Here is a 16,871-nt window from a genome sequence, read left to right on the forward strand (position 1 = left end):
GTTAACTTCATAATGTCTGGGATATCTCTTTACATCCACGGATAAACTTGGGCTTCAGATCCTCCTCAATTTCTAGTTGGATTTGGGCATCTTGAACTTTTGCCATTTCCAAAGAGAGGCAGTAATACAAGAGGTTTCACCTTGTATTCAGGCATCAGTTGTTTCTACTTTAAAATTGGTGACAGGCATGTGATAGATGGGGTTGACTCCCTTCTGGAGCACCTTTAGGACAAGGGGAACTTTTCCTGGGCTGTCCCTAAGAATACTGGGCTCAGCTTCAGTCTGCTCCTGCAACTGCCTCATATGAGTTTTTTATGTCTAAAGGGATAGGTTTCCTATTTTTATAAAGATTTCTGTGTCACCAACTCTGCTTTGGTAATATTTTTCAGGTTTTTGTTTTCCTCAGTTTTCCCTCTGCAAGAGTATTAAGAAAGTCAATAATAGGTGCTTTCTAGAGCCCACAGCATGCTCCTTGAAAGTGCCTTTGTTTTTTCCTTGGCTAACAACCCCTGTGTGGTGTATTTTTTTGGATTTTTTTTCTTTAACTTATTTGTTGTGCATATAGTAGATTATGAAATCTGGTTTTCCTCTGCCATCTAAAACTGGAAGATTGTATATTGGCTTTAGAATGCCATCAGTGAAAAGCTGACCATTTGCAAAAAACTCTTTTGTATTTAGTTTCCACTTAACAGGGTGAAGGATTTGCAAGGGGAATAGCTAGGCACAAGTAGGCATATTTCTTTTGACTTTCATTTCTTTGAATAAACTAATCTATATAGTGTATACATTTTTATGTTTTCTTTTCTTTTTTTTTTAAAGATTTTATTTATTTATTTGACAGAGATCACAAGTAGGCAGAGAGGCAGGCAGAGAGAGAGAGGAGGAAGCAGGCTCCCTGCTGAGCAGAGAGCCCGATGCGGGACTCGATCCCAGGACCCTGGGATCATGACCTGAGCCAAAGGCAGCGGCTTAACCCACTGAGCCACCCAGGCACCCAGTTTTTATGTTTTCATTGAAAATGACCAATCAATAAAATTACACAAGAAGAATCCATTTTTGTTATTAACTTTTTTTGTTAAATAACTTCATTCAATTGCAAAACTGCTTCAACAGTAGTTTGTATACTTACTCTGGTAAGCTGTTTATTACTTGGGTAACCTGTTAAAACAAGTAATTAGAGATGAGTTTATGTTGAACTAGTCTTTCAAAAATAACTATTGCCTCATCCATTTTTTTAATGAGAAGTTCAAATACCATCAAAAATATATTAAAGATATTAGTCAGTCAAGTGTTTACAGATCTCACACCACACAGTTGAAATTTCCTCAGAGATATTTTCACTTTTCACAAGTCCAGCTACATTTAATAAGACCCTGCATATGGGTTGTGACTTGAAAATCTATTCCTTCTATTTTTTAAAAAAACCTTTCAGAATCACAGCATTTTATTTTATTTTAAAGATTACACCCATTTGAGAGCGAGAGAGTGAGAGAGAGCATGAGCAGAGGTAGGGCAAGGGGAGAAGTAGATTCCTCACTGCGCAGGGAGCCCCATACAGGATTCAATCTCAGGACCCCAAAATCACTAGTTGACTGGAAGGCAGACACTCAACCCACTGAGCCACCCAGGCACCCTCTTCCTTCTATTTTTTAACTTAGTACATGAGTATACTCTTCAACTTGTCTGAAGTCACTGAAGTAAGTAGCATTTCATGAAGAGTTCCTGATGATGGGGTAAAATATATGACCAGATACCTAGGACTAGATACTATTTAATAGCTGAAAATTATGGCAGAAAATATTTAGGAAAAATAAGGAATTTATTATCTCACATAATTAAAAAAATCCATGGATAAGTCTTCTTTTTTTAAAATTAATTTATTTTCAGCATAACAGTATTCATTATTTTTTCACCACACCCAGTGCTCCATGCAATCCGTGCCCTCTATAATACCCACCACCTGATACCCCAACCTCCCACCGCCCCTCCCTGCGACTTCAAACCCCTCAGATTGTTTTTCAGAGTCCACAGTCTCTCATGATTTACCTCCCCTTCCAATTTCCCCCAACTCCCTTCTCCTCTCTAAGTCTTCATTGGCTTTCTTTTTAGACTTAATTGTCCTCAGGGTCCTCAAAATGGCTTAGAGCTGATATAGAATCATATCTTTAAAAGTGTGTGTGTGTGTGTGTGTGTGTGTCTTTGTATGTGGCTTTCCACTGAAAGTAAAAAGCCACACTGGCTTTCAGGACCCCCCAGAATCTATACATCCAAGTTCCCTTTATTCTCTTCAAAATCATCTCACCAGCCTTGCTCTATTGCGCTCTCTCTCTCTCTCTTTTTTTTTTTTTTAAACATTTCAGCCACATTGGCCTCTTTTATCCTTCAAACATATGGAGTCTTTCCTACCCAGGTTTGCCTCTTCCTCCAGCACTGCACAAGGGTGGCTTCTCTCTCATCCTTCAGATGTCATCTCAGGTCAGGCAATGTTCATTCCCACCTCTCCCCCATCCTAACAAACCTGCATCCTGCTACTTCCCTACTCATTTCCTTCTAAGCATTCGTCACAAACTGTCCTTATTTTTAATTTTGATTTTTTTTTTTTTTTACATATAGTGTCTTCCTAACTAGAATGTAAGCCGTATGAGGCAAGAATCTTACTTTTAAGTTCACAGATGTGTCCCTGGTGCTTACATAACAATGAGCACTCAATAAATATTTATAGAATAAGCAAATTACTTCCAAAATCAAGCATCACAGAAACTTTCAAAGAAGAAAGGAAAAGTATTTTTTAAACCATCCATAATTCCATTACCCAGATACACTAACTCTCATCCTGTGGTGAATGTTATTCAGTCCCTTTTCTTTGGCCATTAAAATTACATAGATAAAATTTTTAAATGCAAGTATACTTTGTACTATTTTTCTTTTTTCAATTTTTATTTTTACTTGAATTTAACAACCAAGTAGGGAATTAAAAATGAGCAGGTTATTATTTATTCACAAGACATAGCTGCCCCTAAAGGATCCTTCTAAAATTAAGAAACAAGATTATGAAAAATAAGAATCTTGAATTGTATTTTGTAACTACATGTTCCAATTTGGGGGCAGTTTCTATAACTTTTTAATTATTTCAATGTTATTTACATTTTATTCCATAACCATAACCCTAAATTTATATATTTTTTAAGGTTTTACTTATTTATTTGAGAGAGAACAGAGCGGGGAAGAGAGGGAGGAAATAGGCTCCCTGCTCAGCAGGGAGTCCTACACAGGACTTGGTCTCACCACTCTGGGATCATGACCTGAGCCAAAGGCAGGTGCTTAACTGACTGAGACATCCAGGTGCTCTGATATCTTTGTTTTATAAAAATTTAAGTGGATTAAAATCATGTTCAATTGCTTTGTTTTGCCATTAACTGCTTTATTACTGTTTTTTTAAAATTTGTTATTTGTTTATTTAAATTCTATTAGCCAACTTACAGTACATCATTAGTTTTATTTTTTATAATTAAAAAAATTAACATATAATGTATTATTAGCCCCAAGGGTACAGGTCTGTGAATCATCAGGCTTACACACTTCCCAGCATTCACCATAGCACATACCCTCCCCAATGTCCATAACCCAACCACCCTCTCCCTACCCCCCTTCCCCCGGCAACCCTCATTTTGTTTTGTGAGATTAATAGTCTCTTATAGTTTTTCTCCCTCCCAATCTCATCTTCTTTCATTTTTTCCTTCCCTACCCCCAAAAGCCCCCACTTTGCCTCTCAAATTCCTTGTATCAGGGAGATCATATGATAATTGTCTTTCTCTGATTGACTTATTTCACTAAACATAATACCCTCTAGTTCCATCCATGTCATTGCAAATGGCAAGATTTCTTTTGATGGCTGCATAGTATGCCATTGTATATATATATATATATATATACACACCACATCTTCTCTAGCCATTCCTCTGTTGATGGACATCTAGGTTCTTTCCATAGTTTTGCTATTGTGGACATTGCTGCTTTTATTGATTTACAATTGCTCTCTTGATTGGATTTTTGTCAGAGGAGAATTTATAAGAAGGGCTCTTGGATATTTTCTTTTTTGAGGTTTTGCAGATTAGGAGTATTAGGCTATGCCCCTTTTGCAACACCCATTTGGCTGTACATAATAACATTTTGGGGCATGCTTTTGTTCTTAGCCTCTTTTAGATACTGGCACCATCTTCTGGCATTAGATCTCAGGGAGAAGTCTAAGGTATTGTCATCATTCCCCTGTTTTCCTATTTTTGTGAATGTAATTCTTTATCCTTGATATTTAACAACTTTATAGGCATATATGTTGCTGTTAGTCAGTTCTTGTCCATTTTTCCTCCCATGGGCTACCACCTGGTATCTAGCCTCATTTCCAATACTTCTTGGAGGGTCATGTGCACCTTGCCAACTATTTGCCCTTCTGTGACCTCATAATGCTGCGTTATATCCCTCTGGCTTGGCACACCTTAGCGAAATTCCCTCATCCCTACCCTCACTCTAACATTGCTGCTACTTACTCTAGCAGACTTAGCTCAAGCCTCTGTGAAGACTTCCTGTACTCCTCAGGTGACCAGCCACTTTCCCCTTACAACCCCCATGAAGAGTAACATGTACCTCCAGTATTGCATTTGTTACACTAACTTACCATTAATGGTTTATGGCTGTCTTACATCCAGTCCTGTGAATTACAAGGGAAGGGGCGCCTAGCTTATATCCACAAGACTGTGTAAGCAATTCAAAACAGAGTTCTTGCTTATGAAAAGTTGGAAATGTTGGATGGATAGATAGCAACTGGACTAATTACTGAGCAGCTACTAAACTGGGAAAGTGTAAATCTGACACAATTCGAATACTATGATAAATTGAATGCTCTGCCTTTAACGGACATTAATCATAAGATGGATGTCGGGGTAATAAGAAATGTCAAAGACAAGCCTACAATTGGGAAAGCCGAACTTCGGTGACGCAGGTGACAACTGTCCAGTAAAGACCGGTGTCTGCTCTCCCACACCTCGGCTTCTCATCTAAGAAGACAGGCATGAACGGCCAGCCCTTCCCGCATTTCGTGATACCTGTAGCTGAAGCTCACCACCGCTACCCAGCAGCAAGGGAAAATTGAGCTTTTCGCGGAGTCGTCTGCAGCTGGAACTCTGCGGGGAGAGCGGCGGGGCGGAGCTAGCTTTGCGCAGGCCCCGTGTGAGCGGAAAGAGCCGTAAGACTGCGCCTGCGCTCTCAGCCGACCTGCTCCGCTTCCTCGGCGGGGACAACGGATCCGGGATCCGGACGGGATGGTGGTGCAATGTCAGGTAAGGGTGGGGCGCCCTCACAGGTGCATCTGACCCCTTTTTTTCCTCCCTCTACCGGTCCGGCCCTGCTCAGCCGGATCCTCACCGTTGCCACCTTAGTGGGACCGAGTCTTAGTCCCTGTGCTGCGCCCACTACCACTGGTGTTGCCCCTCCGGGCTGCGGAGGCTTTCACTTCTGCTGCCCCAACCAAGGTCAGGTCCTCTCCGCTAACCCCTGGTCTCCGGGATGACGGCGTCAAAGGTGTAAAGGCACCCGTGACGTCGCCGCCTTGCTTCCATGATTATTCGCTTTGGCAAAGACAGTTTTCAAGTTCATGCATTTAACTGAGAGTTCTTGTGAAAAAAGGTGCTTCCTATATGCATTTGCAAACCCTCGATTATTTGCAAACCTCTGATTATTTCGTAGAGAATAATTTGCACACTGGGACAGGTGGGTTATTTAATTGGCCAGATTTCTTAGATACCAGGCTGACGGTATAGGTTTGTCCTAGGAAATACCAGTTTAACCTGTGTATCAAACCCACCAGCCTTTAGAAACCTGAGGGTATGTTGCATAACTTAATCCTTGGCAGCTAGGTTCGATGTAATGTGGACTGAATCAAGGGTCATATGACAACCGTGAGAGACGTGTCTCAGTTTTCTAGTTATTTACTTTATTTGTGTAATTCATCTCTTGACTGAGACATCAGTTCACTGCTTAAGTGTTTATAAAAGGTGCTGTAATTTATGTCAAATGAAGAACGACTTAACCTCATGGTTAACTTGTAATTGTAATTATACTAACTTTTTGGGGGGTGATTTAATTATCTCTAACTCATAAAATTTGTCTTTGGTTAAAATAATTGGAAAGAAAGCAAGCCCACCGAGACAGAAAAGGTCTATTACTGTTACGTTAAAGGCATTTCTTCTCCTTTGCAGGTTGAAGTGTTGTATTTTGCCAAAAGTGCTGAGATAACAGGAATTCGCTCAGAGACCATTTCTGTGCCACAAGAAATAAGAGCGTTGCAGCTGTGGAATGAGATAGAAGCCCGACATCCTGGGTAGTTAAACCTTTGTAGCATACATATGATTAATACTTTTTAACATTGAAAAATGTGTAAATAATTAGAGAAAAACACTAATTTTTATCCATGCTTACTGTCAAAAAAGTCAGTAGGTGTATTTTTTTTGCAATTACTAATAAATTCTAGTATCTAAAAATGCACGATTTCTTAAATTAATTTCTTAATGTTTTTTACTAAAAAACAAAAGTATAATGAACTGGAATACTGCCAAAGGGCCATGAATATACTTGCTTTTATAATTTATGAAATACTGAAAATGTGGGTTCTGCATTTAATAACATTAAATAGAATTGTTACAAATTAAGTCAAAAACTTGTGTTTTATATTTTTTGTCTTTCCCCTTCTTTAGAGAACTCAAAGTAGAAATTTCTAAGATAAAAAGAAAAGTGAAAGCTCAGAAACCTTAGCTGCTGCTGAATCGAGTTTTCATATTTGATTTTTTTTCTGGTTCTTGAAAATCTAATTTACTGCTCTTACTCCTACCTCAAGTCCTTTCTGCAACAAAGTATGAATATGGCTTATTTGAAGGAGTTCCAAGCTTGATCTCACGACCCCAAGATCAGGACCTGAGTAGAAATCAAGAGTTGGGTGCTTAACTGGCCAAGCCACCCAGGTGCCTCTTTAAGCTGCTCTTAAAGTGCCGAAGTGCCCTGATAATCAATGAAATGAGGTGGAGCCTCTGTCATGCTTTATCTTTAGCCTTATACCTGTTGGGAGACACTTGGTCTTAAATGTTGTATAGTCTTCTTCTTTTTTTTTTTCTTTTTTTGAGGAGGGGGAGATGGTTGTTTAAATCCCTGAGACAACACTCATTAAAGAGTTGTTAGCAGTTTACTGTGTTCATTGTGGTGAATAAGTATGTTCTTCAAGGGATATGTACTTTCTCTGCAGAATATGAATTGGTTTAATTAGTAACTTTGCAGGTGGTGCTACATGAAGTAATATTTAATGTGGTATTTTTAGTTGCAGCTGTGGAGATTGGAGGTCTACTACAACATTGATACTTCTAATTATACTCTTTTTTCCCTTCAGATTGGCTGATGTCAGGAATCAGGTGATATTTGCTGTCCGTCAAGAATATGTCGAGCTTGGAGATCAACTCCTCCAGCTTCAATCAGGAGACGAAATTGCCATCATCCCCCCCATTAGTGGAGGATAGTGCTTGTGTGCCACTTGGGTGTGTGTGACATGTATTTCTTAACCAGTTTTGTGGAAGAGGATTACATAGATGATAACTTGTATAAGATTTGCTTTAAGTATATACTCTTTGTAAATCTGTCTGCACCAGTAGAGTTGCTGTTGTAATAGTTGACGTAGACGGACTTATGTGTATCTTTGTATCATCTCTACATCTGTTCTCTTGTAAGCAGTTTAATTTTATGTCAGTTTGACATGTTCATTCTCTCCACTTCAAATGGTTTATTGAAATTTTATTATGTGTCAGGCATAGTGCTAGATTCTGGAGTATTAATATTCCTATTGTGCAGGAAGGAAAACTGAAATTCAGAGAAGTTAAAAACTTGTCTATGATCACATAGCTAGTAAGTGGCAGAGCCAACATTTGAATTCAGATTATTGGATTCTCTGTACTTTTTCACAAATTCATTTATTAATACAGGGTAATAGCTCTCCTTGGTACAGAGGAATGTCAAAAAATTGCATAGTCAGGAAGTAAAAAGATCACTATGCCTAACAAGAAAGCTTATCATTTTCCAGTTGTAAAGAAACAGCTTTATTACGATAGCTGCGTTGCAGGTGGTCCTAGGACCCAATGCATCTTCCCAAACAACACAGTCTTAATCTAAGTAGGATGATGCATAAGAATATCTCTTAGTATAGTCTGGAGAGACAGAATGAGACTTAATTTATTGTCAACTGAAGAGCAAATAATGTAGAAATGAAAGATTATCCCTAATTAAAAATTTTTCGTAAGTTAGGAATGAAGGAAAACTTTCTTACTGTGATATGGGCTTTTCTCCAAAGTCAACAGTAAATACAATACCCAATGGTAAAACCTTGGTTCCGTTAAGGAAAGGAACATACTAAGGATGCCAGTTTATTTTTTTTCACCTATTTTTTTTTCTCCACTCTGCTGGAGGGCAGTGCCCCCAAAAGTGAAGAATATATATTGCAAAGCAAATTACCCATCATACTAATAAAGACTGGATCTTTCTTAGTTCTACTATTTGGAAATAATAGAATTTTTTGTTAGATATGTGTCTCAGTTTCACGGGGAAACTGGTCACCATATCAACAGCTTGATTTTAGAAAAATGCCCATTTTTTTTTGAGTTTGGAATTTATTCAGAAAATAGTGTGCTGCTTTAAGGTGTTTGTTTCTGTGTGTGTGTGTGAGAGAGAGAGGATTAAAGGTGTTCTTTGGAAAGATTAGGAAGATTACTTAAACAACATTATGTATCATTTGAAGGTGTTTGGGTTTGTATTGTGGTTTTAGAAGCCATGTCTTTATAGAATCAAGTTGTAGGAATTTGGTATGGTTCCAAGTTCACAGAGCATGGACCATGTTTGGGTTACCTTAAGTTCTTCTAACAATCTCAGGTGGCATGTACGAATGTTGAAACATCTTAGAATCCAGTGGAATGTGATGATTTGTGCTTTTCTTTTCAGTAGCTGGAAGAATAGGGAAAAGAGTGTTGGATTTAGTGAGATTCCCTGATTGGAATCACCTTGAATGAGTCCTTAACTCCTCTGAGCCTTCTTTCCCAATGTAAATAAAATCCCTCAGGATTTATGATTCTATCCAGACAACTCCTCCTGCAAAGTCTGACTTGCATGCCCATTCTCAGTCCCTCTGTTCCCTCCTTTGAACCCTGGGTTGTGGCCTCCCCTTAGGTTCTGGAGAACACCCTGGTCTTTCTTTTTCTAGAGGCTTTGCATTTGCCATTCGTTCTGTCTCTGCCTGGGGGTCTGTTCCCTTGTTTCTTTCCAGGACTGCTTGCTTATGTTTCAGGTTTCACTTCTAAATCCTGCCTCTTGAGAAAGAAGAGCATTCCCTGATGCTCTTACCCAGCCGCACTTCCCCAGCACCCATGCTCTGTCTCAGAACCCTGTTTATTTTTGTGTTACTCCCATATATAATTTTTCTTTATTGCTTTGTTTCTCCATTCCTATGTAGGTGCCTTGAGGGCAGGAGCCGGGTTTTTTGTTCCCTGGTCCTTGTCTAATGCATGAGGTGGGTCTCTTAGTGAGTATGTGATAGATGCTTGATGAATGAAATGAGAAATGCGTGGCAGAGGGCTTTGTACGACATCTGGTGATAGGCACGCAGTTCATTTCCTTATTTCCTCAGTTACTTAACTGGATTATTTCTGGTTATGAAATGAGCCCAGTTCCTGTGGATTCAGCATTGCTTCTGTTCTTCCTGTCTTCTTTTTGGTTGAAGAAAAAGGCAGCTTAGGTGTGGTGCACAGACATATAGTGGTTAGAGGTAACATGTGTGTGGATGGAGGTGTCGATGTCTGACCTATACCATGATGGAAGATAAGAGCAGCAATTCCAGAATTTGGAATAGAGTGGCATATGAGATAGATTACATTTTAAGTGATCATGTTAATGGTAAATTCCTTTTTATATCCTGCTTGATTGATTAGGGACATTTATAAACATGCTGAGTTTTGCTAAAATTTTACACCTGCTTATTTTTATCATTCTATCACATCTAGCATATGAAAAATATTAGTTGAAAAACTGTAGGTTGGGTGTTTTGCCTCTCGTACCCATGTTAAGGTTTATTAATATCTTCTAGGGAAGATCTGAATGAAGTTGAGGAGAACTCTAAAGATGTAATAAAATTTACTTCTGAGAAGCTGTCCATAGATGAAGTCTCACAGTTGGTGATTTCTCCACTCTGTGGTGCAGTATCCCTCTTTGTAGGTGAGTTGTCATTTTCACAGTTTTTGTTAGGCTGCGTAAGATGAGAAATTAGCAAGTGTTTCCCATGTTCAGGGTTAATAGAGGATTTTAAGGTGCTGAGAACAGTAAGCCAAGATTAGCCATGGTGGTGGGTAGAAATTTTTTTGGTTCTTCTTTTGTTTTAGTAACCTGCAGATTAACTTATGTTAAAGGCATTAAAGGAGTAGGATAAAAGTCATTATTAATAGAATAATAGTCACTATTAATAGGGAGAAGTCTGTATTTTCCAAATACTGAGGGGGAAAAAATGGTGATGATATTAACTTCATGATAATCCTTGGAACATGTTTCCCATCTTGGTTTGTCCCTAAGTGTTTTTAGTCATGCTTGTCTAATCAGTGTCATTTTATTTATCTTTGTGATAATTATTTTTTCTTTTTTTTTTTTTCAAAGATTTTATTTATTTATTTGACAGAGCGCACAAGCAAGGGGAGTGGTAGGCAGAGTGGGGAGGGAGAAGCAGGCTCCCCACTGAGCAGAGAGCCCAATGTGGGACTCAGTCTCAGGACCCAAGGATCATGATCTGAGCTGAAGGCCGACTTAACATCCAGACGTTTCTATTTTTTATTTTTCTAACCAAGTCTTTGTTTTTAGAAAAATTGAAAGCATTTTTTAGACAAATTGGTATATGCTGCCTGTCTACTAAAAGATAATCCTCTTTTCTATTAATGTGTTATTTCTATTGTAAGGAAAAACCTTATTTTAATATTATTCCTTTTTTTCTCTTTTTTTCTTTTAGGGACTACAAGAAATAACTTTGAAGGGAAAAAAGTCATCAGCTTAGAATATGAAGCATATCTCCCAATGGCAGAAAATGAAATCCGAAAGATCTGTAGCGACATTAGGCAGAAATGGCCAGTCAAACACATAGCAGTGTTTCATAGACTTGGGTATGATTTCCTTTAGCGATTGAAAAGTTAACTGCAGTTGTTTTCCATCTTTGTACCAATTCTGATTCTGGAATCTTCCATAGGAATCCTGTGTTACCACGAGAGGAAGGTTTGTGTATGATTCTGGCAGACAGAGTGGAGACACTCTGGGTGTTAGTTACATTTGGAGAGTGGCTGATGCGGTAACAAAGTCCAAATGTGCCCAAACTGGAAGGCCCAGCACAGATGGCCTGTGCTAATGTGTGCTAAAGTCCTTAAGGCCTTTTAAGAATTGTTTCATAGTTTGCACTCAGTTTGTATGACAAATCTGTTAATAGTTTTTTTTTTAATGTAAATGCCTTTTTTTTTCCTAATTGCCATTTATTTTTTTTCCAATTTATTTATTTTCAGAAAAACAGTATTCATTATTTTTTCACCACACCCAGTGCTCCATGCAAGCCGTGCCCTCTATAATACCCACCACCTGGTACCCCAACCTCCCACCCCCCCGCCACTTCAAACCCCTCAGACTGTTTTTCAGAGTCCATAGTCTCTCATGGTTCACCTCCCCTTCCAATTTACCCAAATTCCCTACTCCTCTCTAACGCCCCTTGTCCTCCATGCTATTTGTTATGCTCCACAAATGAGTGAAACCATATGATAATTGACTCTCTCTGCTTGACTTATTTCACTCAGCATACTCTCTTCCAGTCCTGTCCATGTTGCTACAAAAGTTGGATATTCATCCTTTCTAATGTAAATGCCTTAAGGCCTTTTAAGAATTGTTTCATAGTTTGCACTCAGTTTGTATGACAAATCTGTTAATAGATTTTTTTTAATGTAAATGCCTTTGAAGGTCACTAAATTAGTTCGCCTTTTCATACTACTTAGAAGAGTGGAGTTCCACGCTTTCAAAAGAACCCAGCAATAGGGACTCCATTCTGTGATATTCCATTAGTAGTTATTTTATTATTAACAATTATAATTATATTAATAATTTTATCCATTCTATATTTATTTCTGTTTAATATTTTAAACTCTACATTATACTCATGCAGTAAGTTTGTGTCTCTAGGCATTGCCTGGCACTGTACCTTATCCAAACCAGAAACAGTGAAAGGTCTTTTTCTCAGTGCCCTTCAGACAGGTTTAATGGATCGATACTAACAAATTAGCCACAGTCTCAGCATCCCCTCTGCTGAATGCAGTTGGGATCAATTACTGTTTTTTTAACTAATGTGGAAGTTTATGTAAAACAGAACTGGATGTTTAGTTGTAAGAAGGCTTTACAGGAATTTTTTTTCATCTGTTTAGTAGGTTTTTAACTAGATTCAGAAGAAATGGCATTTTTTTTCTTTCATTTTGTCAAAGCTCAGTTCCAGTGTCAGAAGCAAGCATAATCATTGCTGTGTCCTCAGCCCATAGGGCTGAGTCCCTCCAAGCTGTGAGCTATGCCATCGATACTTTAAAAGCCAAGGTGCCCATATGGAAGAAGGTAAGAAAATATCTATTTTTGCCATTTGGACATGATTTTTCTTACAGATTTTTAAAAAGCTAATGAGATGACATAAAGAGCCTCTATTCATGGGTCTTCCCTGACTCTTTAGAGTCATGCGTTCTTTATCTGTGAACTAGGGTGTTTATGTAGTGTTTCCTTCTGAAGGTTTGTTAAACATGAAAAGGACATGCGCCAAAGAATGCATGGCTCAGATTAGGCCTCAGTAGATGGTAACAGCTAGAATTCCTAGTTGGGACTGCTCCATTGGTTCATATATGAATTCATTTTCTTTGGATTAGAATTCCCTTGAATTTCTTTTGGAGAGTGGGAATAATGCATGGCTATTTAGGCAATAGCTAAAATAGATTTCTGAAGGCAAAAGAGCAAAGAACTCTAGAATTTCTTTTTAGGAAAAGGAAAGGGTGGGGTATTGCCTCTTTGGAGAAAAATGCATAGTGAGTAGATTTTTAAAATAGAGTTAGGAAATTCTAGCTCATTTTATGTCAATATATCAAACCAATCAAGAAGAGCAAATGTCTGGTCAAAAAGGACATTCTGAAGGGGTGAAAAGACCCAACTCTCTAATTTCTTCCCTGGTGTAGTAACAACAGTGGGATTATTCTGAATTCTCAAACTTGTAATTGCAGTTAAGAGTCTAGAATTGCCTGCAGCATTTTGGCTGGTAGCAAAGCTGAGGAATCAATTAACTGCTCAGATCAGAAAGCCAGACCAGAGGACCAGAGGGTGAGTCTTTCCTAGGAGCCTACCATCTCAGTTAGTTGTGGAGATGAGCAAATGGGACTCTGACACAGGGCCTATGAAATTCAGTACCGTATTTTCTGAATAAAAACTGAAACCCGTTCTTATAAGGGGATGCTAGTGAAGCTCAGATAGACGGCGGCTTTGCTATGAACAAAGCTGTCACAATTTTGATGGACTACATGAGCTCGTTTCCTGAATAGAGTGAGGTAGGAAGAGCATTCTACATTGAGTTGTGAGCCTGAGTGGCAGAGATAGTTTTCTTTACAAGGGAGGAGCAAGGGACAGCCCGCTGATAGAAGGTAAATGAGAGGGTAGGCCTCCAGAACAAGAGAGTGGGCAGGAGTTGGGGCATCCTGTCCTTTTATACCTTACCTTGAGGACTAGCTGAGCTTTCTGTTTGCTTTTCTGTCTGTGGAGGGTGAGAAGGGTATACAGGTGTTCAGAGGAAAGTCAGATTTGGATTTCTGTCCCTTAGGAATAGCATCTGGCAGTTGAGTGAGAATAGTGATACATTCTTGTTCCACTCCCTTCCAAGAAGTATCTAAATTCTTGTGGGGTTCTAGTCCCACCTGTGCTTTGATGTCATGGGTGATCTAGACAACGGGTAGGCAGGTAGGTGGGGCACACACTCACAGTTGTCAATAAAATGCAGCCCAATCTACTTAGAAACTTCTGTGGGTGGTCACTTAATTTCACACCTAATGCGAATACCCCTTTTGCCTACAGAAAAACATTTAGAAATGTTGAAGTAGTAGATATGTTTGGAAAGAAAAAAAAAATGTTTAAAACCAAACATCTTTCATTTTCCCTGCATGATCTGCTCAGGCGGTCTCCTGACGTGGCCCCAAATGGAATTGTTTATTCCATTTTGTGGTTGCACCTTGTCTTGTTAGGTTTTCTTGTGTATTGTTGTGTAAGGACTTGTGTTAGGACACCCACTGGATTGGGAGTCCTTAAATGTAGGGAACATGTATATTCATTTTTCTACACTTAGTGCCTTATGCAAATGTTTGTTGGATTGTTAGAAGAGTAGCAGATTTAAATAGATGTGATATTTATTTGCCTGAATTGTTCAGATGTAGTTGAATTTATTAAGCCACTCTGTTTTGTATATCTGTTGTGGTTCTTTTTTTTCAGGAAATGTATGAAGAATCATCGTCATCCTGGAAAAAAAACAAAGAATGCTTTTGGGCAACTGGTGATTAAATCACACATTTTTTTAAGAGTACTAAAATTAAATTTGGTAAACCTCTGTCTTTAAACACATTTTGATTTTTTTTCTCCAGAAGTTAAGACAGTTTAATGAAGTACAGTTTCTCATGTCATACCAGTAACATGTGACAAAAGGGAGACAAAAAATAAGTGGGTGTTCAGGATGAGGGCTTAGGGGGAACCAGAGATAGAGGAAAAGCTTTAGAGAAAAGTGGGAGAGTCTTTGAAAGGTGAGGAAAGATGCCTGTGGTAGACATACTCTTCCATGAAGTAGGAAGTTCAGTTTACTTATGTTTAGTATTTTTCAATGAGAACTAAAAAGAAAAGGATTTTGTTTTCTTTGGCAGTAATAGTAGATGGTCAGTGAGTGAAGTATTTTGTGATTTTGTGGATGGTTTTGTCCTTTGGATATGATATTAGAGTCACAATATATTTCAGTTTGTTTTGAGAAATAGTGGTCAAGAAGCCAGTACTTTGAGTCTTGATCTTCAATCCCTGAATGAACCTACTGGAGAATTTGAAAAAGGGTTCCTGAATGTCTGACACCAGCTGTTCCTGTGTTTTCCATTGCTATATCTGTCAACCATGCCAGCTCTCCATTTCTCTTGGACTGCTGCTGTGGCCTGCTGACAGTCCCCTGACAGTCCCCTGCTGCCATTCTTCTGCCTCCCACTGAGTCAGTCCCTCAGAAGCTTGTGAGAGCCAATCCTGTTCTAGAACCCCACAGTCCTCACTGTGGCCTATAGTCTGTGATTGGACACCTGCCTGCCCCTCACTCGCCCCACCCCTGCCCTGCTTCCACTTTTGCTGTGGCTTATTTTGTCGCAGGGCCCTTACTCGTTCCTTTTTCTAGAATGCTCTTCCTCCAGGTATTCCCACAGTCTGCTTCCTCATTTTATTTCAGTCCCTGGTTACATGTTACCTCCTCAGAGAGCCTTCTCTGACTATCCTATTTCAAACTAGAGTCTTGTTCCTTTACTCTCCCTTCTATCTTGTGGCCCTCAGTGCTACCTGATGGACTATTTCTCTTGGTTTCCTCCATCACTAGACCCTAGACTTGTTGAGGTCAGGGAGTCCTGTCAAATTCCTGACCCCTCCCATGCACTGAGAAGTGCTGTTGGTGTTAAGTATTATGCCCCAGATTAAACACACTGGACATATGTGTAGTTGTAGCACTTAGAGTTGTGTGAGGGTGTCTGGCTGAATGCATGAGTGGGTTTCCCCTCCTCCCCTGCTCCCATACTGTGACACCCAGCATAGTCCCTTCACGCTCTGCACGGAGGTTGTGAGAGGTCTCTGAAGGTGGGAGTGGTCTGTGATGCAGTTAGTAGCTGATCCGCCAGAGGGCAGTAGAGCCAGCGCTGCAATAAGAGCAGCTTGAGTCCGCTGTTTATAGTCTGTTCCTTTTCTTTTGCATAGAACCGCAATTTCAACTTAGCCTTTTAAGTTAGGAGTGGTTCTTAGATGACAACTTTTAATAGGACCTGATGACTGACTTTTAATAGGTACCTGAGTTTAAAATATTAAGGGATTATGATAGGATGAGGACGGAATTTTAAAAAATGCGGTTTATAGTTTTTAAAAAGTGACATAGAGTAAGTAAAAGGAATTACTTTAAAAAAATGAGTAAATATACAATTTTCCAATTTTGGACAAATTGGTAACCTTAATAGTTAGATCTGTTCTGCGATAAAACTAATGTTCTTTTTCTTCATAGTTATATTTTAATGTACGATGCATACCCACTCACTGGTGGTGGTTCCCTGGTAAGCGGCCCTGACAGCTTGGTTCACCAGAGCTGAGATGGGCAGAGTTAAGGAAGGCATTTGACAGATCACCTGATCTGGGATGGGAGACATTTGTACATTGATGTAGATGGAAGCACGTGCCACCCAAGCTTTGCATTCATGTGCCATCTGTGCAGTTAGGGCCAGTCGGTAAGCTTGCTCTGTATCTTTCTTAATGCGTCATAACTTCAGCATATTTAATCCTTAAAATAATTAAACCCTCCTGCTTACTCAAACTTAAACAACAACAACAAACAAAAGAAACCTTCACATGACTCCTTTGGCAAGTTGCAACAGTTTGCCCAACCTTTTTTTTCCTCTCTATTCCAAGCACACATTTTATTTCAAGAGAGAAGTTGTATTTGAGAGCAGGGCTTCTCAAACTTCAGTGTGTAACGTAATAGGAATCATCTC

At 39.1% G+C, this 16,871-nt stretch overlaps 1 protein-coding gene across 3 annotated transcripts; it reads left to right on the forward strand.

The window, feature by feature from the left end:
- Positions 1-6,288: 6,288 nt before the first annotated feature.
- MOCS2 (molybdenum cofactor synthesis 2) lies at positions 6,289-14,720 on the forward strand. 3 transcript variants are annotated; one of them, XM_044232055.1, is made up of 6 exons: positions 6,289-6,373; positions 7,430-7,574; positions 10,163-10,290; positions 11,069-11,219; positions 12,570-12,693; positions 14,596-14,720. In XM_044232055.1, the coding sequence occupies exons 2-6, from the start codon at positions 7,477-7,479 to the stop codon at positions 14,662-14,664; spliced, it is 570 nt and encodes a 189-aa protein (XP_044087990.1). In that variant the 5' UTR covers positions 6,289-6,373; positions 7,430-7,476; the 3' UTR covers positions 14,665-14,720. The 3 variants fall into 3 exon arrangements, with proteins under 3 accessions (XP_044087990.1, XP_044087996.1, XP_044088005.1); XM_044232061.1 differs by lacking the exon at positions 14,596-14,720 and adding an exon at positions 13,344-14,342; XM_044232070.1 differs by lacking the exon at positions 6,289-6,373 and adding an exon at positions 9,533-9,589 and having other exon boundaries at positions 7,557-7,574.
- Positions 14,721-16,871: the final 2,151 nt, after the last annotated feature.

The sequence above is a fragment of the Neovison vison genome, chromosome 1 (assembly GCF_020171115.1).
Source record: "Neovison vison isolate M4711 chromosome 1, ASM_NN_V1, whole genome shotgun sequence".
Classification (NCBI taxonomy): domain Eukaryota; kingdom Metazoa; phylum Chordata; class Mammalia; order Carnivora; family Mustelidae; genus Neogale; species Neogale vison.